This window comes from Thamnophis sirtalis, unplaced genomic scaffold (genome assembly GCF_051295495.1).
Source record: "Thamnophis sirtalis isolate CommonGarterSnake01/CBP01778 unplaced genomic scaffold, rThaSir2_p1.2 scaffold_3, whole genome shotgun sequence".
NCBI classification, from domain to species: domain Eukaryota; kingdom Metazoa; phylum Chordata; class Lepidosauria; order Squamata; family Natricidae; genus Thamnophis; species Thamnophis sirtalis.
Genome location: NW_028261383.1, coordinates 166,798,173 through 166,823,366, shown reverse-complemented (window position 1 = coordinate 166,823,366; position 25,194 = coordinate 166,798,173). Strand labels below are relative to the sequence as shown.

Genomic DNA, 25,194 nt, shown 5'->3' with positions numbered 1-25,194 from the left:
TGCATATCTATCTATCTATCTATCTATCTATCTATCTATCTATCTATCTATCTATCTATCTATCTATCTATCTATCTATCTCTATCCATCCATCCCACCATCCATTCATTGTTCCATATCTATCTATCTATCTATCTGTCTGTCTGTCTGTCTGTCTGTCTGTCCGTCTGTCTCTCTCTCTCTATCATCTAATAAGGAGTAAGCTCCATTCCTTATCCCAATATGACCAAGCTCCCCTCCCCACCCCCAAAACATACCTCTCTTGTTTCTTCTTAAGCTTCTCCATAAACTGCGTAAGAGAGAAAAAGCGGTAAGTTCCCACCAGCAAACCTCACCCTCTCACCACCTACTGTCTCCCGAGAAGGTTGACCAGCCATACAAATCTCTCTTACCTTGGAGAGCTCTTGCTGCAGGCGGGAGGTCTCTGTTGTCTTGTATGCCTATAGGACAGGAAGGAGAGGCAAACACAATGACCTGTCTCAAGCATTCAAAGTCTTTCACTGATCTGAAAGGCCCTTTTCAACAACTCCCCACCAGGTGGTTCCATCAGACAACATCCATTTTAGGGCAGTGGTGAGATAGGGAAGAGGCAACGTCTAGGCCCGTGATGCCCGTCTAGGCATGCCACAGGTGGCACACGGAGCCATTTGTCAGGGCACGCAAGATGTTACCCGGCCTTCTTTTGAGGTCATTTGTCACCCTCCGGAGATTTCCCTGAAGCCTCTGGAGTGCGAAAAACCAGCCCTACAGGCAAACCGGAAGTTCAGGAATGGACTTCCGGTTTGCTCACAGGACCGGTTTTCGCCCACCGGAGCCTTCAGGAAAGCCTCCTCAAGGCAAAAAACGGACCTAAGGGGAACCTGGAAGTTCGGGAATAGTGACTTCCGGTTTGGCCGTTAGTCCATTTTTTGCCCTCCAGAGCCTTAAGGGATGCGGGGGAGGCTGTTTTCGCCCTCCCCAGGCTTCTAGAAAGTCTCTGGAACCTGGGGAGGGTGAAAAGTGTTTGTGTGTGGATGTTTGTCGCTGGTTGCGCATATATGCGTGGGGTGGTGGTGTCGCACGCATAGCATTATGGGTGTGGCACGCCAGTGCACGACACCCCCCCCCCGTGCTCCCCTCCCCCCTTTTGGCATATCAGCCAAAAAAGGTTCTCCATCAATGGTCTAGGCCAGTGGTCCCCAACCTTTTTATCGCTGCGGACCAGTCAGCCTTTGATAATTTTACCGTGGCCCGCTGAGCACGCGCAGGGGTGGGGGGGCGTTGTTCGCGACGACACATTGATTGTTTATATATCACGTGCGTACCAGCGCGGGGCTCTCTTCCCTGGAGCCTTTGCGCACGGCCCAGGAGCTTTTGCGCATGGCCCAGGAGCCTTTGCGCAGCGATCATGGCCCCCGGCCGCTGCAGCGATCATGGCCCCCGGCCGCTGCAGCGATCATGGCCCCCGGCCGCTGCGCGGCCCGGTGCCAGGTACTCCACGGCCCGGCACCGGTCCACGGACCGGGGGTTGGGGACCACTGGTCTAGGCAGCTTTCTAGTTCAGAAAACTAGCATGCTGGGGATCATTTATTTTATCCTAAGCAACCAAAAGTTCACCTTCCCTCCTCTGGGGAAAAAAAAATAAAAATAAAGGCCTGCACTTGGGGACAAAGGACAAATCACAATGATCCAGAGTTTCCAGAACCCTCTCCTGCTTTCAAGTCTGTATATTATTCTTTACTGAAACATTCCCTGCCATGCTAACACTGGTGACTTTGCTAGCAACCATTATATTAGATCAGCACCTTTCTAATTCAATGTAATTTAGCTATATTGTTAGAAAATGCATATGGCTGCTTATCTTACACGTTATAATAGTGGACAGCTCACACCAGCATTCCATAAAAACAGATAAATATAAATCCACAGATCTGCTTCCCCAAAAAGAATCATATATCCTGTCATAGTATCACAATATCCCATGATATCCAGATCTACTGGTCTCACTACCACCCTAGCCCAATGCCTGAGTGAAGAGCCAAGTCTTCACAGTCCTCCAGAAGGCTAATAATTTGGGAGGGGGACCATATGCGAGGGAAGAGGCCAGGGGTCGGCTGCTACGGGTACAGGCGTCCCGCCTCTCCCAGGAGTCTCCACGTGGCCTGTTTTGGATGCGAAGTAAGTGCAGGGCCCACACGGAGGCTCGGGGAGGAGGAAAATGGACTAGTCCAGAATGCGGCCGCGCGAGTGATCGTGGGCGCACCACGGTTCGCCCACATAACACCGATCCTCCGTGAGCTGCACTGGCTACCTGTTGATCTCCGGGTGCACTTCAAGGTCCTACTCACCACCTATAAAGCGCTCCATGGTAGTGGATCTGGCTATTTGAGAGACCGCCTTCTGCCAATTACCTCCCTGCGTCCCATCAGATCGCATAGAGTTGGCCTCCTCCGTATTCCATCCGCCAGTCAGTGCCGACTGGCGACTACTCGGAGGAGAGCCTTCTCTGTTGCGGCTCCGACACTATGGAACAATCTCCCCGTGGAGATTCGTACCCTCACCACCGTCCAGGCCTTCCGCACAGCCCTCAAGAACTGGCTAACCCGTCAGGCCTGGGGATAATCTTATTTTCGCCCCTCCCGAATGCTGAGTGAATGTTGAGTTTTACTGTCTAATTTACTGTGCACATTTCTTTTTGGTATTGTCCTACACTCCCCTTCCTTTTTTGATTGTAAGCCGCCCTGAGTCCCCCCAGGGAAAAGGGCGGCCTATAAATAAATAAATCTACAAATCTACTTCCGGAGTCCTGGGGAGGCAGTTTTCACCCACCCAGAGGCTCGAGGAAAGCCTCCGGAACCTGGGGAAGGCGAAAACACACACCGTCCCTGCCGTGGTGCAGGAAGCCACCTAGGCCATGCCTACTATGGTCACGCCCACCCAGCAATCGGGCAGAGAACTCATTGCTGAAATTTTTGAAGCCCACCCCTGGCAGAGGCTGTTCCAAAGGGCCATGCCAGCCACAAAAGAGAAGTGCCTCCAAGATCCCTCCATTTAAAGGAAAGGATCTGGAAATGCCCAGCTTATTTGTCCTACAGATAACCTGGCCCTGTGCCATCAGGGCCATCTTTAAACATGATCACCAGCACCCTGAACTGCATCTGGAAGCCAATGAAGCTCATAGGGCATAGAGCCGAGGTGGCGCAGTGGTTAGGGTGCAGTACTGCAGGCCACTTCAACTGACTGTTATCTGCAGTTGAGAGGTTCTAATCTGACCGGCTCAAGGTTGACTCAGCCTTCCATCCTTCCGAGGTGGGTGAAATGAGGACCCAGACTGTGGGGGCAATATGCTGACTCTGTAAACCGCTTAGAGAGGGCTGAAAGCCCTATGAAGCGGTATATAAGTCTAACTGCTATTGCTAACTGCTATTGCTATATAGCAGCAGTGTTAATACAGGGGAATTGCAAGCTCTTCAGAACTGTGCACTGCTGCATGCTGAATCAGGTACAACTTCTGGATGATCTTCAAGGGCAGCCCCAAGGTAGCACATTAGAGTAATCCAACTGAGAAGTGACTAGCATCCAAATGTGATATGGATATCCGTTTAGTATGAGCCACGGCAACTGGGTGACAAGCACTTCTCTGGTACTGTTGTAGCCTGTCAGCCCCTGGCCGCTCCAACAGCCAATTCAGATAAGGAGGCGGAGTGGGAGTTGGGGGCCAGCATCAAGGCAATCTGAGAGCTCCGAGGGGGAAGAGGGAATAGTGCTGTCCGAGATAGAGATGGAGGCGGAGCCTAGGCTATCTATTAGTCTCCAGATGGAGAGTCAACAGCCCCCAGGTCCAGAGGTGGCTGATGAGGAAGAGAAGGAACAGCGGTATCCCATGACTGACACCCGGATGCGCAGAAGGCAGAGGAGAGGAGAACAGCGGGACTCTATGGGCCGGTCCTCAGGATGGAAAAGCCATTGCTTCTAGCTAAGTCCTACCCTAGCTCTGGAGATAAAAGGCAGGGGATGGAGACAAATAGGAGTGGCAGACAACTATTCATCTCCTGTCACATGTGTGTGTGTGTGTTTGTGTGTGTGTGTGTTTGTGTGTGTGTGTGAATCCGCTGCTGAGAAAAGAGTGAATGCACCTTCCAGGACTTCTGTTATGAATGTGGTGAGAGAGAAAGAGACTCCTGGTGTGTTGGAGCCATTTCAGGGGGGAAAGGAGCGAGCTTCACTTTCCACAGGCACTTAGAGATTTTGTTAGCCTGCTGTGTGTGTGTGAGAGAGAGAGAGACTGTTTGATGGTGTTGCTGGTGCTTCCTATAAAGGGAACGTTTAGTTAAAAACAGTGTGCTTGTCGTGTTGGGTAGCTAGGTCAGAACAGATACTTGGAAGATAGGGCAGGTACATGGAGATGGAGAAATTCAATCTGGAGGAAGGATCCTATGGTCCACTAAGATGCCATTGAATTGCCAGTCATGAAAACCCCAACCAGCCTAGCCTGTGGTGAGAAATGCAGAAGGTGGACAATGTTTGACCACATCCCATGGACCACAGCCTCCTCAATCTGTGCAAGGGATTTCTTCTCATATCCTGAAGGCCAATACTAAGGTCAGAACACTCTGCCTTTCTTCCACTTCCTTGAGCGCTTCCTTTGAAATAGCTGCATTTTATGCGCGGTGAGGAATGGCTCCCCGTTCCCTACGAACTACTTCCCAATAGCCGCAGCCTCCAGCTGAGGCAGAGATCAACATTAGCAAAAGGAGAGCAGGTATCAAGGAGTCCTCCTTACCTCGAGGCTCTGCAGCTGCTCCTTCAGCAGTATTTTCTCCTCCCTCTCGGTCTGCAGTTTCAATTCCACCTCCGAGAGAAGCTGCTGTGAAAGGGCACTGCTACCGCCACTGTCAACGGCCGGCCGTTCTGAAGTCGTCTCTGGCACGGAGGGGCAAGGCTCCGGAGAACCATCACCTTTCCCGCCACCTCGGTTTTCTGCTTGCCGGGCCACTTCCTTCTCGTAGCGCTCCTGTAAAGCTGCAGAACAAGGGTCACCCATTCTGAGCAGACCACAGATTCCTTCTTCTGAATCCCTTTCAAATCCGTTTTTTTTTTCAAACTTGGCAACTTTTAAGATGATAATGATGATGATGATGATGATAATAATAATAATAATAATAACAATAATAGCAGCAGCCTTTATTGTCATTGTACATCATGTATACAACGAAATTGGTTTAGCCCAGCGGTGGCGAACCTATACGCAGAACCCTCTCTGTGGGCATGCGCGCCGTTGCCCCAGCTCTGTTTTGGGTTTCTGCTGTGCATGCGCAGAGTGCGTCGGGGCACACAAGTGCATACGGGGGCACATGTGTGGGGGCACAAGGGCATGGGCACATGCAAAAGGGCCTGGGGCGCATTTGTGGGGTGCATGTGCCCACACCTTGCATATTGGGTAGGATGTGCACACTTGTGCAGGGTGCACACGCACATGTGCCCATCCTTTGCCCTTTGGGTGCGCACATGCACTTTGGGCACCCAGTGCCTAAAAGGTTCACCATCACTGTTTTAGCCTCTACTGGTGCAATCCATAGCAGAAAATACAAGACAATACAATTCCCAGTTTATACAAGTAATTGGGGAAAGAAAAAGAAACAAGTCATACATTTCCATATGTACGTGGAGTGATTGCGATTGTGTTTAGGAGTCTGACAGCCCATGGGTAGAAGCTGTTTTTAAACCTGTTTGTCCGGCTGGCTATACTTCACTGGCCAGGGTGTGAATCATCCCTAAGTATCTTCCTTACTCTGCTGAAACAGCGAGACTAGGCAATGTCATTCAGTGGTATTAGAAGGCAACCAATGGTTTCCTGTGCCGAATCGATCACTCTCTGTAGTGCCTTCCGGTCCGCAGCTGTTAAACCAGTGTGTCATTCTGTTATACAGTATGTGAGATCACTTTCTATCGTGGACCGATAGAAAGAAGTCATCAGCCATTGTTTTAAAATGTATGGACCCACAATTCTTGAGGGCTGGAAAATTCAAGGAGTGAAGTCCACTCAAAGTTGCCAAGTTTGAAAAATACTGATTTTAAATCAAGGACACGCACTTTAAGGCCCACGGATCAACTTTGCCTCCCAAATTCTTTTTCCCAGCCCAAAACAGCCCTCCTTTTTTCAAATCTGATGATGAAATCCTGCGATAAAGCACCCAGTGATAGTCATATGATATTCAGTAGCTTTCATCAAAATTAGAAATAAAATGGCATAATAGCGGAGTTTCCAATATACTTATTGCAGCCATTTTTTGTTGTTTTTAAATTTAGAAGAGATATAATTTTCTCTCCTATAATATTGCAACCTTTCATTTTACTATGAGCCCTTGAGGAAAAAAAGGAAATAAAAGTATGGGCCACAGTCACAAAATCATTATCTACTCTGGTTATAAGTCATACTTTATTCTGCAAAAAAAATATTTCCCTAGTCCTCACCTTACTGATGAAGGCTCATTGAATCCTCCACATCATTGGTGAGTGATTATTGGGGAAATTCACTGCAGTCTTCATTGTTTTATGTTATTTCCTTTTTATGTTGTATCAGAAACAGAGGTGGGTTCCTACCAGTTCGCACCTATTCGGTAGAACCGGTTCATCAAATCTACCGAACCGGTTAGAAGAGGTTCCACCAGTGGACCCGGAAAGCAGGCCACACCTACAGAAGAGGCTCCAAAGTTTTTTGAAACCCACCACTGGTCCTTGGAGATGATTATTCTACACTATCATGCTCCTATTTATAAAACTCAGTGCCTCTGGGAAAGGTAAGGATGACTACTGCGTTTGTAGTGCAATCAGAACATTGCGTGTGTTGAAGTTGTTTTAACGCAAACCAAAGATGCCTTTTAAAAAACAGGTGTACATCATATTCTTATGCATGCCAGTGCTGTGTGTGAGGTAATTTAAGTGTCGCCGCCATCTTCATATCCGGTCACATGGGCGGCAAGCCACTCCCATCCGGTCACATGGGTGGCAAGCCACTCCCACAAAGGAGGCCACACCCACAGAGTAGGTTCGAACAATTTTTGAAACCCACCACTGATCAGAAAGTATTTGTTAGAAGATGCTTCCCAGATTCCAGCTCTTCTCAATTAAAAATAAACAATTGGCTGATTGCCAATTGTTAGCAAATTGGCAATTAGCCCTAATTAAGACTCTTACAAGAACAAAGGCAAAGACTCCAGCCTCTTGGATTTCCTGCTCTTTCTTGCTTTTTCAGCAATTACCTTTCTTGAACTTATGCCTCCACTGCCTTCCATGACTTGGCTGTAGATCTAAGCTTTGTCCCCTACTCAGTCCCAACATTTGCACATTCTGGCCTATTCATGGCACACAGAGGTGGGGCCATAAAGCAGGCACCCCTTCAGAACAATTGCCAGGCTGAAGGATCAGATCAGCTCTCTGGCAATCTTCCCCACTGTGCTGTGTGGACTTCAATGCCGAGAAGTCTCAGCAGAGGTCAGCAGAACCTTTGGGGAAGGTTGCTCTAGAGTGCTCCACCTTGCCAACTTTCCCCCCTGTCCAACTCCTTGGACTCTCCAAACTTCAATTTGAGCCCACACATTTGTATGTCAGTAAGAATGCTACCTGCCATGTTCTTCTGCAGGGCAGAATTCTCTGCCTGTAGCCTTAACAGCTCGCCATCCACGGAGCTGGCTGGGAACGCTCCTTCGCTGGCTACTGCTGTCTTCCCTTCCCGAAGAATCTGATTATCCTTCTCCAACTGCTCAATCTGCGAGCACAGCTGCATTTGAAAAACCAAAGGACTGCATGTCAGAGAGTGAATACATTTCCCAGCACACTGAACAAAAAGCACAGATGATCCACCTGAGGAAAATTGGTCTGCAGCTGATCCCTGATCTTCACGGCAAGAAAAAGCCTTTGTTATGCCAGCTCCCCATAATAAGTCCCAAGACTGTGCTCTAAAGTGGGGGAGGGGGGGGCAACCACCAGGATGCGGCCCATTACTGGGATGCGGCCTGTTTGAAACTGGGTCACGTGAGCGATAGGCACTTGAGTGGAGGGGGCTTGTGCTTGCACGTGAAGCTCCACTTGTGCAAATGGAGGGTGCTTGTGCATGAAGCTCCATTCACACACATGGAGCTTTGAGCACAAACTCACTCCGGTCCTGCGAGTGGAACTTTGCACGCAAGCACCAGCGCCCTCCATTCGTGAAAGTGGAGCTTTGCATGGAAGCACAAGTGCTTGTCGCTCGTGCGAGTGGAATTTTGCATGCAAGTGCTCCCCACTCATACGTGAAGCTCCATTAGTGCAAATGGTGGAGCTTGTGCGTACGCGCATGCACCTGCCACACATACACACACTTTGGGCTGGGAGACCAAAGTGGGAAGTTTGGGGACCAATTCTCTTTAGAGTTGACTATAAAGGATGTAGTAATCTTTTCCTTTTTCAATGGCTTTGATTTAATGGACTAGAAGTAATCTAATAATCACAACAAATGCATGGGAAGATTCTACCACCACCCCTGCTGATTAGCCTGCACTTTTCCAAATTCAATAAGCATGCAAACAGCGGTTGCTAAGAAAAGCTTCCCACTCAGAATGTCTTTTTTAATACCACACAAATGACTCAAATACCACATCGTGAGAGTGGAAGGAAAAAGAAAGAAAGGGGGAAAAACAAAACATTTGCAGCAACTAGACTTGTCAACCTGATAGGCAAACTACGATGAAAGATAAGGAAGAATAATTCTTCACATGCATGAAGAAGTTTGTTGGGGAGCTGAAGGGTGCATTCCTCCCACCCAGACTTTATATTTAGTATCTGCTTTGGGCCAGCTGTGGTAAGAAACAAAAGCAAAGATTAGAAAAGATAAGATTAACCATGGAGGCAAAGAACCTCTGAGACGTGAGCTGGAGATGCCAGATTAAAAATATTAAATTATATATGTAGTTAAATATCTTGTTCTTACAGACAGCTTCTTACCTCGGAAAGGGGGGTATTACAATTAAAATCTTTAGAGGTATTAAAAGAGGAGAAGGTAGTTCAAACATGGTTCCAGTATGGGCAATTACAGGCTAGGTGGAAAATAGATCAAAAAATTGGTTTTATTCAAGTTGAGGATAATCTGTTTAAACAAATAAGAGATCAAAGCTTAATGCATATAAAGAGGATATATAATGTATTAATACAGATGGATTCAGAAACAGAATTAGTTAAAGATTGTATGATAAAATGGGCTCAAAATATTGAGGAACCAATAATGTTGGATACATGGGAAAGAATTTGGGTAAGAAATGTGAAATTTACACAAGCTCAAAATCTGAGAGAAAATTTTTACAAGATGTTCTATAGATGGCATTTAGATCCTAAAAAGTTGGCTTCTATGTATCCGAATGTACAGCCTAAATGTTGGAGGTGTGGTTCTCTCGATGCTACATATTATCATATATGGTGGACCTGCCAAAAGGTTAAGGCATTTTGGATAAAAATATGGTGGGTCATGCAAAATGTTTTTAAAAGAAGGATAAAGTTTATTCCTCAGTTATTTTTACTAGGTATATGTACTGATTTTACAGTGGTAGAGACCAATTTGATTCTGCACCTGATAACTGCAGCAAGACTGTTGGTGGCGCAATATTGGAAGAAGGAAGACTTGCCTACAATCCAAGAATGGACATTGAAAGTAACAAACTTAGCTGAAATGGCTAAAATATCGGCATATCTCAAAGATCATTCAAATGAGAGATATAAACGAGACTGGAAAAAATGGATTGACTATATACAAAATAAATACGGGACTAAGAAATTCCAGTTAGCCTATGCTTAAGATCAGAAATGATTTAAACTGTTAAAAGTCAGTTCAGTAAGAAGAAGCTAAGTTCAATCTAGAATGTCATTAATTTCTTTATTTCTCTTTTCTCAATAGATTTTAGACTGTGTTAGTTAAAAATCCATACCGTGTACGGGTTCTGGGAAGTCGGGGGGGGGAAGGAGGAGGGGGGATGGGGGGGTGGAGGGAGGGAGGGGTATACACACAAAAAAAAAATTGTACTTCAATGTCTTAATGATTGACAAATGATGACATATTTGTGTTTTTTTTTTAAAGAAAAATAAAAAAGTTCTCAGAAAAAAAAAAATCTTGTTCAACATTTTAGGGTCAATGTGCAAAATGTGTTTTTGAAGGACGTAGGAGAGTGAACTTAGCACCTTTACAAGGTGTTTTCTCAGAACCAATCCTGGGGAAGAGAGCAGCTGCTTTAAGGGTCTCAGGACGGGCTACATTTGCACACCTGTGCCCTTCCATAAACTGTTTGGAGACTGAATCTGAAGCCCTGCACAATCCTAATTTAATCTGCTTTGATTTTGAATGTAGATCCTGCACTTTCATAACAATTAAGATTTGTTTTCAAACTGAGGCTAGATAGCCATTTGTTAAGGTATTAGGCTCTGGATTTCTTCACTAGCCAGATGGTTGAATGTACCTGCCTAAATGATTCCTTCCAACTCTATGGTTCTTTGGAACTCTTTTAAGAATTCTGCGTGGTTAATCAGCAGTGCTATTTCGTGTCACACAGCACCCCCTGGCATGACCCAGGTGGCATTGCATGGAGAACATGAGTCCAGTACCTTGGAGAGCTCCTGCATGAGAGTGCTATTTTGCAGCCTGAAGTCATCCTCTTGGCTATGCAGTTTTCCCTGAAGCATTTCATTTTCACTAAGCAGGGCGTCCACCTCCTACAAAGTCAACAAAATTGCATGAGATCCCGCACACATAATCACTGCAAGGTTCACTTCCTTCCACTAGATGGCAGGCCCAAGTCTTCAAGCAGATTGGGCCTCCTTTGCCCATCTCCTAACAATATTAGGAAATGTTCTCACCTACTACCTTCCTGCCATTTTTGCTATTCAAATTCTAGATGGTCCATATTATGCCATGGCCCTTAGTTCGTGATGGAATGCCAGCAGTTATGCAGCGGTTAACAGAGAAATTGGTTGCAAAATGTACCCAAGAAGTGGAAATCATATTTTCTATTGCATCTAGACCATTGTCAACTGCTTCTCTCTTGCATTTCTCAGACCAACTAAGAGGCATGTGCATATGAAAAGTCTTTTTTTAAAAAATTTGGGGGCTTCTGAATATCTGCATTAAAATTTATTCATTTATTTAGGAAATTCATCTGTCACCCATCTTGTATCCAATAACTCTAAATCATAGCTTAACAAAACCTGAGAACTAAGATTGCCCTGTTTGGTTTAGATTGCTTAAATTCTGTTTCGTCAGAAAGTTAAATTCATCTGGGAGAAGGAAAGGAAGACTTGCAGAGAAGTGAGAGGCAAAACAAAAATATTAGAAACAAGTGATGGCAGATGGTCCAGGCAGGATCGAGCTTAACATGGCAATTGATACTATATACTGACACCTTACCTGAGCTTTTTTACTCTTATTCAGAGCCTGTGAAAGAGAGAAAGTTGTTAATAAAGCACCAATAAGATTCAGGCACAGCGTCAATTGTACAACATTCTGATTTTTAATCCTGTTTATTGTTTACACTCCCAAATCCTATGAAGAATGAATACAAACTCCTGTAATTATAGATTTTGAATTTGGTTAACTCTTTTAAAATCCCTTTCACCGTTTAGGAATGGGAATGCAATATGAGAGAAGATTGTCCACAAGTATTATTGTACAACATTTTAAAACTCAAAATATTTGGGTTTTTTCCCCCCAATTAATGAAATATTTATTGTGTAAGAGAGTAAAGTAAATAAACTTCCCACTGCTTTCTAATCGGGATCTGATAAGTAAGCTTCTCACTTCTGCATGAAAAACAGAATAAGGGGTATAATGCATAAACAATGCCTAATCCCTCCCATCCCAAACACTGGATCCAGGAAAATTTATGAGTTGCATTTCTTCTTGGGGGAAGAAGTTCCTCCACGTAGGCTTCTTCGATGCTCTTGTTAAAATGTGGACAGGCATTTTGGTCCGGTCAACAGCCTTTCAAGGATCCTAGTAGGCTCAACTGCATATACTCCAGAAGAGCCTGGCTCACATTAAGCCTGCCAGCAACTGTGTAACATTTCACTTACACCTTCCGTTATGAGATCCTCAGTCTCTCAAGACATTTGGAGAAGGCATGCTAGGAAAAGAAGGAATCAACAGGCCAGGCCATTTCAGGAGGCAAAGTGCAGATCATCTTCCTCTCTGATCTCTCTCCCCCCTTCAACCATTCCACATGTAGAATGACCTCCTGTCTTCCATTTGCAGAAACATCTGGATCGGTGTGTTGTTTGCTAGAAATTTCCTGTTTCCAGGATCTGATATAATCACATCTGCAAAATCTGCAGCTGGCCGCCATTTGAAACCAAAACTCAAAATATTTGAATGTAAAAGAGAATAGTAAGGAAGAGTTTGGTATCACAATTTTTCATTTTAAGTTATATGAGTTTTTTAGCCAGTTTTATCCAGAGTACAGTATAAAAAACAAGAAATGTCCACTAATGCTCTGTGATACCTTGGTGATATTACCCTCAAAGGAAAATTACATTTTATACTAATGTACACCAACATGCATTTATACACCCATTATTCCATTTAAGAGTCTCACTTTACCTTCTGAGCCTTAGCAAAGTCCTTATCTAAACAGGAGACGCGTTGTCGGAGCACATTTAATTCTAAAAATATCAAGAGAAAAACAAATCATAATTAGGAAAATATTGTAGAAACAGAACACCTGTCTTTTGCCATCCTGAACATGTAGAATAAGATATAAAATATAGTATCTGACCCTAAATTTTTTTAAAAAACATTCTGAGCACTTATAAAATCTGTTACTAGCCCTCAGTTCTATCAGTCTCCCAAATGTAAAAGAATTTATGCAGCAATGCATACTTGCTTGGCCTTGCGAGCACCAAAATAAAAGACACATCAGACTTAGAGCAATAGCAATAGCAGTTAGACTTATATACCGCTTCATAGGGATTTCAGCCCTCTCTAAGCGGTTTACAGAGTCAGCATATTGCCCCCAACAATCCGGGTCCTCATTTTACCCACCTCGGAAGGATGGAAGGCTGAGTCAACCCTGAGCCGGTGAGATTTGAACAGCCGAACTGCAGAACTGCAGTCAGCTGAAGAGGCCTGAGAAGTATTGCAGCAAGATACACAAGGGATCGTTTTAATTATAAATTGATTTTAATTGATTTTTTTTAAAAGATTTTTAAACACTTCAAAATGATACAGAAAACATAGTCATATTAAATATGGGAAAATCAATAAAGGAATAACAAGAAGAAACAAAAAACTAAATGAAATCTTATTTTCTCTCCAAGAACCAGAGAAGATACAGGGAAGGGGGAAAGAGGTGAATGTTCTCACAGTAGTTTTCTGAGCACAGAATAAATATGTGTTTGCCAAATTCCTGAGAACTTTATTCTGCTTTTGCTCTTTGCATGGAAGGATGTGGTGCTGAATAGGCACCGGAGCCTTATTCTCAAACCATAAGAAATCTGTCTGCTCCTAAGATTTCATCATACATCGTCTATGCCAGTGTTTTTCAACCTTGGCAACTTGAAGATGTCTGGACTTCAACTCCCAGAATTCCCCAGCCAGCATTCGCTGGCTGGGGAATTCTGGGAGTTGAAGTCCAGACATCTTCAAGTTGCCAAGGTTGAAAAACACTGGTCTATGCATCTTCAAACATAACTTCACAATCAAATTGCTGAGAAAGCCATTTCTTTTAAATAGGAACTGAATTCTATGGCCAGTTTTGCATTCTAGCTATTTCTTGTAACTTTTCATAGCTATTCGTTCCACTGCTTTTCTTTCTACTACGCCTTTCCTCTGAATTCCAGATGTTGCAAGAGTCATGCTAAACCAGCATGACTGAACCAGCACAACCATATGCAAATGTAAGCATATATGAATAGGTGCAGACAGTTTGATGCTTTCACACTGGGTACAAAATGTAATGGCTCAGATCATAGTGTCACTCAGGAAGTAGAATTGAGGAGAAAGTCTTACCAACTGCGTTCTTGCGGAGTTCATCAGAGAGCTGGTAATTCTGTGTTCGAAGTTCTAGTAACTGGGCCTACCGAGAGGGGGCGGGGGAAACAATTTTAATAAAAACCAACCTTACAGGGAAATGTCATATAGATGACTAGGCAGGATTAAGGCCAGCTTGGTTTTTAATGAAGATTAAGGCAGGAGCCAGCAGTCTCTTCGATAGAGATGTCTGCTTAGCTTCATGACCATTGTGGGGTATGCCACATATCCATTAATTCAGATGTTGTACATACAACCCTACATCTTTCCACTGAGAGTGACGGGAGGGCAACGTCAGTTCTGCATGCTTTACTCCTGATTACAAAAAAGGATTCTAATCTAGTCTGAACCAAGTCTGGGAATCACTGCCAAGTCAAGCCAAGGAATTGAACTAAAGCCATGACGCATTGGGAGATTTATGCTTGAGATCAGGAAACCCAACAGTTCATTTCAAAGCTTGGGCTCTGAACATATATTGCTTGAGATGCAGTGCGTATGAGCCTTTTGCAAATTGTGAGCAACATTGCTACTAATTCTTAACTACTTTTAAAATAACTCTGTATTATTCCTGACTGACAAAACGAGATAAATATTAGTCCAGAAGTGCCATTACTGAGGAGGCTTTGAACCCAGTTATCCAAAATTCATCCAGTGAATCAGACTGGCTTTTAAGAGTTGGAGAAAGAGGATGCAAAGAAAATGGAAAGGCTTCTATTGCCCTGTATTATGATCTATAAAACTTAGTCTTATAAATTCGGTAGGGGGGGGGTATTTTCCCCACTTATTCTTCTACCCTTATAAGGCCTTGAAAACTACACTCCAAGTGAGTCTTCTGTCAAACCGATCGCAGCATACATTCATACTTCTAATTCTGGGCTGGCAATCACAAAGGTTAGCTGTTGCAATAACTAAGATAGCTAATATCTCTGCTCTAATTCTGCACCCTCCTCAGAACACCAGAAATTCTCAAGTTGTGCTGAACATATGAGGAAAAAAATCCACATTAACCTGCTTTTTCCCTCTAGGAAGATATTTGTACTTCAGCACCAAACAAAAATGAAGTATTAACCGAGAAGTCTATGGAGATTCTCAGTCATCCAGGTCATGGTTGTCCCAAAGGTGCTTTTTCAAGAGGTAATTGGACTTTCAGAAAGTCCTATTAGCAGAGAGTTGCAAAGAACTCTGCAGGTATCAAAAATTTATCCGAGGTAAAAATATTAGTTTGAGCCAATAATAAGAAAACCAATAATCGGCCAAGTTCCACGTGGCATTGCAAAAAATGTACAGTGTCCACATATGCTGAATTTTTTAAAAAAAATATTATTAAACCTCTGTGCTGCCCATCTCACCAAGACTGGTTACAAAACTGATCAACTCTTTCACTTGTAGAATTTTCCACCAGGCGCAAAAGATTAAATAAGGATCAGTAGACATTTATACTCTGCAGAGTTTTAGCTGTGATCACAAGGCAAGAAATAAAAAGGAGGGATGGAACATATGCTCTCGCTGTATTCAATAGAACAGTGTTTCTCAACCTTGGGGACTTTAAGTCCTGTGGACTTCAACTCCCAGAGTCCCCCAGCCAGCTGGGAGTTGAAGTCCACAGGACTTAAAGTCGCCAAGGTTGAGAAACACTGCAATAGAACATCTTGAACTGGGAACATTCTTCACTTTTTATCATGTTACAACTGGAAAAGGTGCAAAGGCAAGAGAAAAAAAAGAAAGGACACTGCTTCCCTTGCAGAAAAGAGCTGAAATGGGTTCTCAGTCCACCTTGAAAACAAGCAATGCACAGTAATGCAACTTGGGGCAGTGGGGTGGGTGTGTCTGTAAGCATTAACTCTGTAAACACAAAGACACACAACGTAGTGCACACCCAATATGTTCAACTTCTATCACTGTGGGGTCTGTAACTGGGATTGGTAATCTGAAACACCCAGACATTATACCAGGTTGGTATACAATTGAAAGAGCAGAGCTTCTTTAACACTTTTGCAAAAGGAGGGATGCTGAATAAGCACAGTTTGTAATGTCGGGGATGGGCTTGGGGGGGTTAAACGTCTCTGGAAAGATTCCTTCTCTTATACAGTCTCCCTAAAGCAGTGTTTCTCAACCTTGGCCACTTGAAGACGTCTGGACTTCAACTCCCAGAATTCCCCAGCCAGCATTCGCTGGCTGGGGAATTCTGGGAGTTGAAGTCCAGACGTCTTCAAGTGGCCAAGGTTGAGAAACACTGCCCTAAAGAGACACCAGCCTCAGTTTCCCACCCCAGTAGAGTGATGACTAGCCAGTTCCGCATCTGTGGGGGCGGAGAGCAAAAATGAAACAATGCAATACCAACCAAGGGCTCAATGCCGGTCTCGAGTGAAGGAGGGGCGGCGGCTCTGTTCCAAGCCAACCTGATTTAACTACGCCCTCGGGGCCAGCTAGCCACCCCGACCTCTTAATGAATGAATGCAAATCCCAAAGGCAGCCTCCCACCGTCTCTGTCCTCCAGATGTGCTCAGCTGCTACAACTTCCAGAGGTTGCCCTGCGGAGGGATCCTGGGAAGTGTAGTCCAGACAGACCAGTTGGGGGCAAGGCTGGCTTCGGGCGCTTTAAACGAGCCTCGAGGTGTCCCCATAAGGTTCGAAGCGCGACTGCGGGGAATGTGCGCAAGGGAGCCGGGGAAGCAGCTGCGGAGGGCTCTCCGCTCCTTACTCGGTTTTGCTCTAGTTCGTATGGGGGGGGGGAGACGTATCCTCCAATGCAGAGCTCTTAGGACATGGCGCCCCCTCCTCCTCTCGCCTTTGCACCCCCGACCCTTCGCCCCACTCTCCGCTGGAAGAGCTTCCCGGGACCGGAGCCCACTCCTCCAAGGCGCGTCCCTTGCCCCACTCGCGTCCCTTTGCTCCGAAGATGCTTCACGGGTCCCCGCCGGCATCTCTCGTTTTGCCGCCACCCCCCCCCCTCCCTTACCTCCCCAGCCAGCCAGCCAGACGCACCTGCATGCGCTCGAACTCCTCTTCGGACAAGGCCTGCGCCATCTTCCCTCCCCCGCCGCCGCCGCCCCCCCGGCTCGGCTCCAGCTTGGTACGATCCAAAAGAGAGAGAGAGGAAGAAGGAATCGCCAGCCTGCCCCTGCCCACTCGTGGAGGAGGATGACGAGATAGCTTTAAGAAGATATCATAGAGGGAAGAGGAGAGAGGACGGATGTTTGGAGAGACGTTCTCTCTCTTTTTTTTTCTGCACCGGAGAGAGAGCGAGAGAGAGAGAGAGGAACAAGCGGAGCCGGCGGATTGGAGCTTGGAGACCGGAAGTGAAGAGGCATAGAGATGTGAGAGGGCACTAATGAAGAAGGATGATTCACAAGCGGAGCTTTGGCGCCCGAGGAAGGAGGGAGGGAGGGACGGGGGTGGGTGTGAGTAAGAGGAGAAAGTGTAGTACTGCGGTTCGGATGCTCCCATAGAAAACAGAAGCCTAGAAAGGATCCAAATGTTTTCCCGTCGGGATCATAGAGATGCCGGAAGTAGCTGTGATTGAGCTCATAGAAATAAAGGGGCGCAGCCGCCCGCTGTGCCATATAGATGAAAGCGAAATGGCCGAGGAAGTGGGCGAAGGAGGCGACTTCGGAAGTGATCGAGAACAATTGAATAAACGCGCCTCCTCCTTCCTGGGGTGACGTCACAGTTATGCTCTCCTGCATTAGATGTAAAGTCGCCAGGAGGGGTGACAAGAGTCTCTTCTGCCTCCACTGGGGGTGGGTCACATCTCGAGTTCTGTCTGGATCCCTTTTAGGAGGAACTTCTGGCGTGGAAGCGCTTTAATTGGCAGGGTGCGCCTAATCGTATCGCCTTCAGCAGCCCCTCGCGATCTTCCTGGAGATCGGGAGGATGGAGGCGAAATCTTTTGCCTACAAAACGGGGTGTTTCAAGAACTGCTCCCCCAAAACGAAAATGCTAACGGCTAAAAAGCCGCGCAGTGGCACGTCTTGCAGGAAAGAAAGCTGCAATCCTATACCAACTAAATTGCGATCGAGGCCTCTTTCCTTCAATAACATTGCAAATGATGTAGAGTAGACCAGTGTTTCTCAACCTTGGCCACTTGAAGATGTCTGGACTTCAACTCCCAGAATCCCCCAGCCAGCATTCGCTGGCTGGGGAATTCTGGGAGTTGAAGTCCGGACATCTTCAAGTGGCCAAGGTTGAGAAACACTGGAGTAGACGAATGTGCTGCGAGGGTGATAATCCTAAATATATATACCAAACCAAATATACTTCATGTTGTGCAAATGTTCACAGGGAAATAAAGTCTCTTCGGAAGATTCCTAGGTCTTATTTGACTTATACAAGACAATTACATCTGTTAAAGCTATTCATGCCTCATACTAAACCAGATAGGCTTGTTTCACACAATATAAAATAAAGTAGGTGAAATACTATTTTATTTTTCAGTGAACAAATTAAATGGAAGCTTGATCCATGTAACAAGTCCCATTCTGCAGCTGTTCCCTCCCTCATTTTTGCCTTGTGATTGAACGTTTGAGGCCCACTCACTAATCCCATTAAGTGGATGATTATAGAGTTTGAATTTAATCTACTAAATTTTCCATCATTATCTTCTATTTTATCCATGTAATCAGTTTGGATTTTTCTAACTTTCCAAATTATAAACAATACATTGTGAACTCAAAATCTGCATTTTTTTTCTGTAAAGAATTCATCTATTTAGACTTTAGTCTAATAAATCCCTCTGGGAGGGCCACCACTATCTGAAATAATAACCAATATTGGGAAGTCAATACAATATTGAGCAATGGCTTCTTCTAGTTATAATTTTGAATGGGTACCACTGCAAATAAGATTACCAGCCTTGAAAGCTATCTGATCCAGCCATTAGCAGCTTCTCAAAATGCATGAAACATACTTGCCATAAACATTATGCTCTCAAGGCAGAGAGATTCCTAATTTCTCAAGTGATAAAAGAGTTTCAATGTAACTGTATTCCAAATTAGGACTTGCCTGTCCTTTGAAAACTTGCTACTAGAAGTTAATTGTATTAGCTTTATCATTCATTGAGTATATGGCAAACCATGCATCCATTAAATATGCATCAATTTATGATGCATATTTAATCCATTTAAACCCAAAGTTATTCCTTGTAAACAGATAGTTTCATTTTGCCATATCTACCTTTCCTGCGACTTAACGGTTTCTTTTGTAAATAAAACATTTGACTCCTTGAAAGCCTGCTGACTCACATGTTGTCGTCACATGACATATCACGATTTTTTTCCCTTTCGTGGAAGTGGTGTGGGCATGGCCCACAGGCTGCCAGTTTGACACTCCTGTGCTAAGGTCTAAAAATCAGGTCCCTAACCCTCAGTAAATAAAAACAAACAAACGTCGTTTATGAAACATGCTTAATCCTTAATGGCTGGTGACAAAGCTTAATTTATATAAGCGTTTATATAAGCGTTTATGAAACATGCTTAATCCTTAATGGCTGGTGACAAAGCTTAATTTATATAATTTCTCTTGCACAGACTGTATTCATGAACTTTGGTGAATGTATCCCTTATTTGTGAGAGTTTGAAGAGATAACGGACTTCATAAATGATCAGAAATCGATGCACTCAGCATTCTAGAATCACAAATGTGCATTTGAATGCCAAGTGTGACCTAAATGTGACACTCTGTGACTTAGTGACCCTGATTTTATTGAGTCTTTAATAAAAGCCTGGACAAAACACATCAGTTACTAAGATTGCATCTGAATTTTTGTTGTTGTTCTGTTGCTGACTTCAGAACAGAATCTAAAATAATTGGGGTCAATTGGAAACCCAGAGATCAAATCACATTATTATCAAAGTGTGGAACAAATGTTTTCTCAGCCATCCTTTATGTAAAATAAGGTTCATAAATATGAGTCTTCACCAGCTTGAATTCAGATCCTTTTTTCCAGCATCAGAAATGTTAATTATTTTGAACATCAACCAGATACGGCTTTAAAAAAAAATAAACTGAGACACCTCAAATTTTGCAAGACACAGTGATGAAACAAGTGGCATAACTGGCTGTAGAAAATGGTCGTTGTTCATTTATTTGTTTAGAAGCCTCTATTGGTAATTATTGGTAATTGGAAATGTTTAAACATACAAAATAAAACAATAGAAAGTGGTGTCTGGGTCATTAAGGATGTAGAATCCACAAAAGAAGAAAAATATTTTCCTCAAATTTGCAATTCTCCCCTTCTTTCATACCCTGAACAGTCCAACTCCATTCCTGTTAAGAAGCAAAACCACTTGTCCAACCTAATACTGTATTTCCAAGCTAATCTGTCCTCTGCCATCTTTCTTCTTGCCAACATGCTAAAATACCACTGTGCAACATCTCACTTACACTGACCACCTAATCCCATTTCCTTGTCTCCTGCTCAAGAAGATCTCAGATGAGAAGCTGGCCAGATATTCATAATTCTCCTTCCCAAATTGCTACCTACATTATCACATCCTCTAAAGTTCAGTCTACATCCCGTGCATCTTCGGATTCCACCCCTCTTAGGAAGCTCCTCCCAGATTCAGTGATCCTTCCTGAAAAACAGAAGTGCCAAGCAACTATTTAAATCTAGACATTCAATAATATTGGAGGTCCAAGAGTTTGTGTGTTCAGACAACCTTTTGGAACAGGGTCATCATATCTTCTTAAGAGCATTCATACACATGGCGGTGACGAAGTTTCCAGTGAAGCCCAAATGATTGTCTTTGCAACAATTTTTGCCCATTCTTTTCAACACCCAGAGAACAGGGCATAGATCTGCTTCCAGTATTTTTAGTCTAACAAATCAGCAAACAGTTCTATTTGCTGGGTTTCTGCTAACATCAATCTGGTAAGCAAGAAATTAGTTTAAAAAAAACCTGATTACAATTTCATTTATCTTACAAAAAAACAGGGAAGGTGGCAATTAATTCCTACTGAGTAGCCGTGACTCTTCCATAATTACATGTGCAATTCCAAGAATGTTATTTACTTTTCCTTGCCCTGCACCATTGTCCAGTGAAGTTCCAAGTAGTAGTGTTGCCCCTCCACATGGGCTAGCCGCAGCATGAAGTAGAGTGCCAAGCAATTCAAATATTAAATGCAAAGTAGAAAGTGGCAGTTTAGTAAAACTTGGGAAACAATGACAGGAAAAGGCTGAGATGTACAACTAAAGAAGTCCAATATCTATATAAAATAAAGCTCTCTCTTATTTTTTAAAAAAAATGTTAGTGGCTCTCTGCTTTCCAAAAATGTTACGAAAGAAGTTCACTTTCCTCCTCTCCTCCCTTCCCAATTCTTCCCAAATTATATACAGGAAAGATGCTAGAGTAAAAGGTTAAAGTGAAGGAATTAAGGTTTGCGATTTCATGCTCCTTCCACAGCATTAAAGCAACACCCTATCAAAGTTTAGATAGGTACAGGAGATGCACAAGTTTATCACACTGCGCTTCTGAGCCTTAATGGGTGCAGTTAACATACAAATTGTCCTACAATTTGTAACAAAATTCTGCTTCTACCGCATTAAGAAGGAAGTTTGGTACTACACGGTTTGAGCCCATCTTCTATAGGAAGAAAGCTTAACATGAGCCCTCCTCCTTTTTGTTAAAGGGACACCTTTAAAAATACAGAATATTATGTAAGGAATGGTATTTCCAGAGGGTTCTAGCCTACAGCAGCTCCAAGATTTGAAGCTGATGAGTGTAAGCGACAGTCTGCAATGGGTCAGAACAAAACATGGAAAATGGTGAAGCCGTTTCCAGCTCTTCCATCCAAGGGCTGCCATCATGAATCATCTTCCATGCTGAAGCTGGAACGGCGGCTGCTGCCCTTTGAGGCACCAGGAGAGACAGAGGAAAGGAGTGGATCGGAGGCACCCAGTGGGGACAGCGCAGCCCCATCGTCCATGAGAACATCTTGCAGGGCTCCCCCATCAGATCCCAGTGCGAGACCCAGGCCCAGCTCTTCAGCTGAAAAGGGGAGATCCAAGGACTCCGCAAATGGTGGAATTGGATCTCCTCCCAAGGACTGTGCCAGAAGGCCCTGGGTGGAAGTCAAAGGCAACCCATGCATCTGGACCTGAAGTTCCAGCTCCTGCGGAGGAAGTTACAGACAGGCTTATGAGACTCTGGCCTGAGCTGCCCTGTCTCCATCCCATCCCCTCAAGCAGCTCTCCTACCTGTACTCGTAGCTGCAGGCTGCGATTAGCTTGCTCTAATTTACGCTGCCTCAGCTCCATCTCCTTGGAGCGTTGCTGTTCCTTCTGCAATTTGCGGATATAATCTACTGAGGCCTTCAGGATGGTCCCTTTATTCCAGCGCATTTCCCTAAAATTTGCAGCAGGGGGGAGATAAGAGGTCAGGAATTAAGCATCCTTAGATCGGTTCCACCACAAAACCGCGTTCGACTAAAGGGCGCTCGACGAAACCGCGTAGCTGACGTCATCACAGCGCGACAACAGCGTGGAGAAAAAAGCACGCTGTAAACGCTAAACCTAAAATTAACCCCTAAACCTAACCCCCCTAAACCTAAACCTAATCCTAAACCTAACCCTAAACCTAACCATAAACCTAACCCTAAACCTAACCCTAACCCTTAACCTAACCCTAAACCTAACCCTAAACCTAACCCTAAACCTAACCCTTACCTTAACTTGAATCGGCTTGCTTTCAAAGCGCTATTTAAAGCGCCCTTCTTTCTCCGCGGTCGCTGTTGTCGCCCTGCTGATGACGTCAGCGACGCGGTTTAATCGGGCGCGCTTTAGTCGAGCGCAGTTTTGTCGTGCCACGCCTTAGATCTTACTCCATTTGATTCTGTAAAGGTAATTTCTTTCAACTGGGCCCTACAAATGTGTTGTACTGCTAAACCTCCAATGTTCCCAGTCAGCCTGGGCAAAAGACAACATTCAGTCCTGAATAAACCTTTCATTTATATCAGCAGTGGGAAGTGAACCATAGTCACTGTCTGACTGAAACAACACAGGCTTCTCAAGGTAATGAAAGCACAGCTACACTTTCTATATATATTGTTTCTCTCACCATTTTATTGCATTCATGCATTCAGTGTTATATATCACTAATTACTGAAGTGTTCGCAAGATAATTTCTACACTTACTGAGTTGTGTTTAGTTAAATGGTTGTTAAATAAATCACAACTGGCTATGATTATTATTATGTACCGTATAAATATAACATAGTTGACTTTATATCAAAATCAAATCACCTTTTAAAACATGTTACATACATCACTTAGAGAAACTCAGCAGAATACACAATGAAGCCTACACAAGGCTTGTGTCCCTTTTGCAGATAAAGCTCATTTCGATTAACAAGTTGTCATCAACCTGTCATACTTACGGATCATTAGATTTGGGGATTAGGGTCCCCAGTTCTTTAATTCGGTCATTTATGTTAAACCGCCGACGACGTTCAACTGCAAAAAGAGAAAGTTGTGTAAGAGGCAGAGGCCCCCTGCTTTTGCTACATCTATTAATAATAAACGCATATAATGTCTTAATTTTTCCAGCATCCAAATGAACCTCTCAACATTCCTTAGATAAATCCCGCATTATGCCAAGTTACCTTCAAAGTTAGGTATATATTGTGATTGTATGGAATTATTCTTGGGCCCAAAATTCAACTTGCCAGATTCTTTAAAGGCAAAGGTTCCCAGCCTCATGGTTCTAAACATATATTTTGAAACACAGTATAAAGGCAAAATGTCAAAAATCTCAACCCACATGAATCTGCTTTAAGTTCTTCTGAGGCTGTTCTCCAAGGGCTTCTGTTATTCAAATAATGCCACTGAAAAGTAGAAAGGGGGGGGGGGTTTCTAAGCAGGGGTGTATCTTTAAAGAGAACTCAGATATACTGCAATCTTTTTCAAAGCAAGCAAAATATTTTATTTGCCACAAGTATTTTAACACTACGTTTTTAAATTGGGGGGCTGGCTCTTAGTAGTAACATGAAATTACAAATAATTTTGATCTGGCCTGAAACGATTAAATAGGGCAATGACAGACATATAACTATTCTTAAAAATAAAGATGCAAATTATTTCAGTGGCTGGAAAATAGGGCTCTCTTTATTCATTATTCATAATCAACAGGGAACTAAATTATGCACAACACAAACTATTCAGTGAGCCAGTTTAATGTAGTAGTTAAGACATCAGACTAAAAATTGGGAGGTTGTGAGTCCTAGTCTGACCTTAGGCACAAAGACAGCGGGATGACCTTGGCCTAGTCATTTTCAACCTTAGAAAAGAGGCAATGGAAATTCAATTCTGAAAAACCTTGTCAAGAAATCTGCAGGGATTTGTCCAGGCAGACTCTGGGAATTGGACACAACTGGATTGTGTATCCAATACTGATTGCTATTTTATTTATTTATTTTTTAATTTATATCACACCTTTGTTATATTTCTAAAGAACTCAAGGCAGTGAACAGATCTAATGTTCCTTCTTACTCCTATTTTCCCCACAACAACTCTGTGAGTTGAGTTGGACTGAGTTGAGTTGAGTGCCTGGCCCAAGGCCACCAAGCTGGCTTTCATGGCTATACTTTTATTATGTTTACTATTTACATTCTTAGCATAGGTAAAAGAGAATTTGACAACCAGACAAATTATTTGGGTATTAAAGTTTCTTTACCATGTGGAATGGGAAAAAGGATTAATTACCCTTAAGATTAGTTGTTCTGTTTGCTTCACCTAACTAAAACAAATGAAACAGGATATTGGTATCAATACCCCCTGTGGGGAGGTAATTGAGTAATGGATGTCCCGTCTCTGTTTTGGGAGATTGTGTACAAGGTTTACATGACACAGGAAGGGGGTCTACATGACACAGGAAGGCCAGGTACTTTGGGGTGATCGATAAGTTGGCTAAGAGTATAAAAGACTGTAAACAACTGCCCTTCGGGGTTCAGATTTTGCTTGACCAATCGCTACTGAACCTTTGCGCAAATAAACCTCTCCCTCTGACAAAGAGCTGGTCTTGTCTCATTTTCTGCTACATAGGCTCTTCATTTTTATTGTGCAGAATGTTGCTTTTGTTAATTTATCAAAGCTGTATGAGCATTGCATTTGACACACGCAGGGCGTAATAGCTTTACAGCTGGTGTCCTTCTTTTTGGAAATCACAGGAACATTGATGTTT

The 25,194-nt window shown here is 43.8% G+C and overlaps 2 protein-coding genes across 3 annotated transcripts in view; both read right to left on the bottom strand.

The window, feature by feature from the left end:
- The window catches only part of GRIPAP1 (GRIP1 associated protein 1), a 94,382-nt gene extending 77,134 nt beyond the window's left edge, over positions 1 to 17,248 (bottom strand). The window contains exons 1-9 of the mRNA XM_087710781.1: positions 17,006 to 17,248; positions 14,000 to 14,066; positions 12,593 to 12,654; positions 11,405 to 11,431; positions 10,606 to 10,713; positions 7,603 to 7,759; positions 4,763 to 5,001; positions 393 to 440; positions 258 to 289 (exon numbers count right to left, since the gene is read on the bottom strand). Coding sequence (XP_087566907.1) covers positions 258 to 289; positions 393 to 440; positions 4,763 to 5,001; positions 7,603 to 7,759; positions 10,606 to 10,713; positions 11,405 to 11,431; positions 12,593 to 12,654; positions 14,000 to 14,066; positions 17,006 to 17,047 — 782 coding nt within the window. The 5' untranslated portion in view covers positions 17,048 to 17,248. The remainder of the gene's footprint in view (positions 1 to 257; positions 290 to 392; positions 441 to 4,762; positions 5,002 to 7,602; positions 7,760 to 10,605; positions 10,714 to 11,404; positions 11,432 to 12,592; positions 12,655 to 13,999; positions 14,067 to 17,005) is intronic.
- A 2,825-nt stretch (positions 17,249 to 20,073) lies between these two features.
- Positions 20,074 to 25,194, bottom strand: part of TFE3 (transcription factor binding to IGHM enhancer 3) — a 48,640-nt gene continuing 43,519 nt past the window's right edge. For both annotated transcript variants that reach the window (XM_087710779.1, XM_087710780.1), the window contains exons 8-10: positions 23,393 to 23,468; positions 22,215 to 22,362; positions 20,074 to 22,129 (exon numbers count right to left, since the gene is read on the bottom strand). In XM_087710779.1, the coding sequence (XP_087566905.1) occupies positions 21,821 to 22,129; positions 22,215 to 22,362; positions 23,393 to 23,468 (533 nt within the window). In that variant the 3' untranslated portion in view covers positions 20,074 to 21,820. The remainder of the gene's footprint in view (positions 22,130 to 22,214; positions 22,363 to 23,392; positions 23,469 to 25,194) is intronic.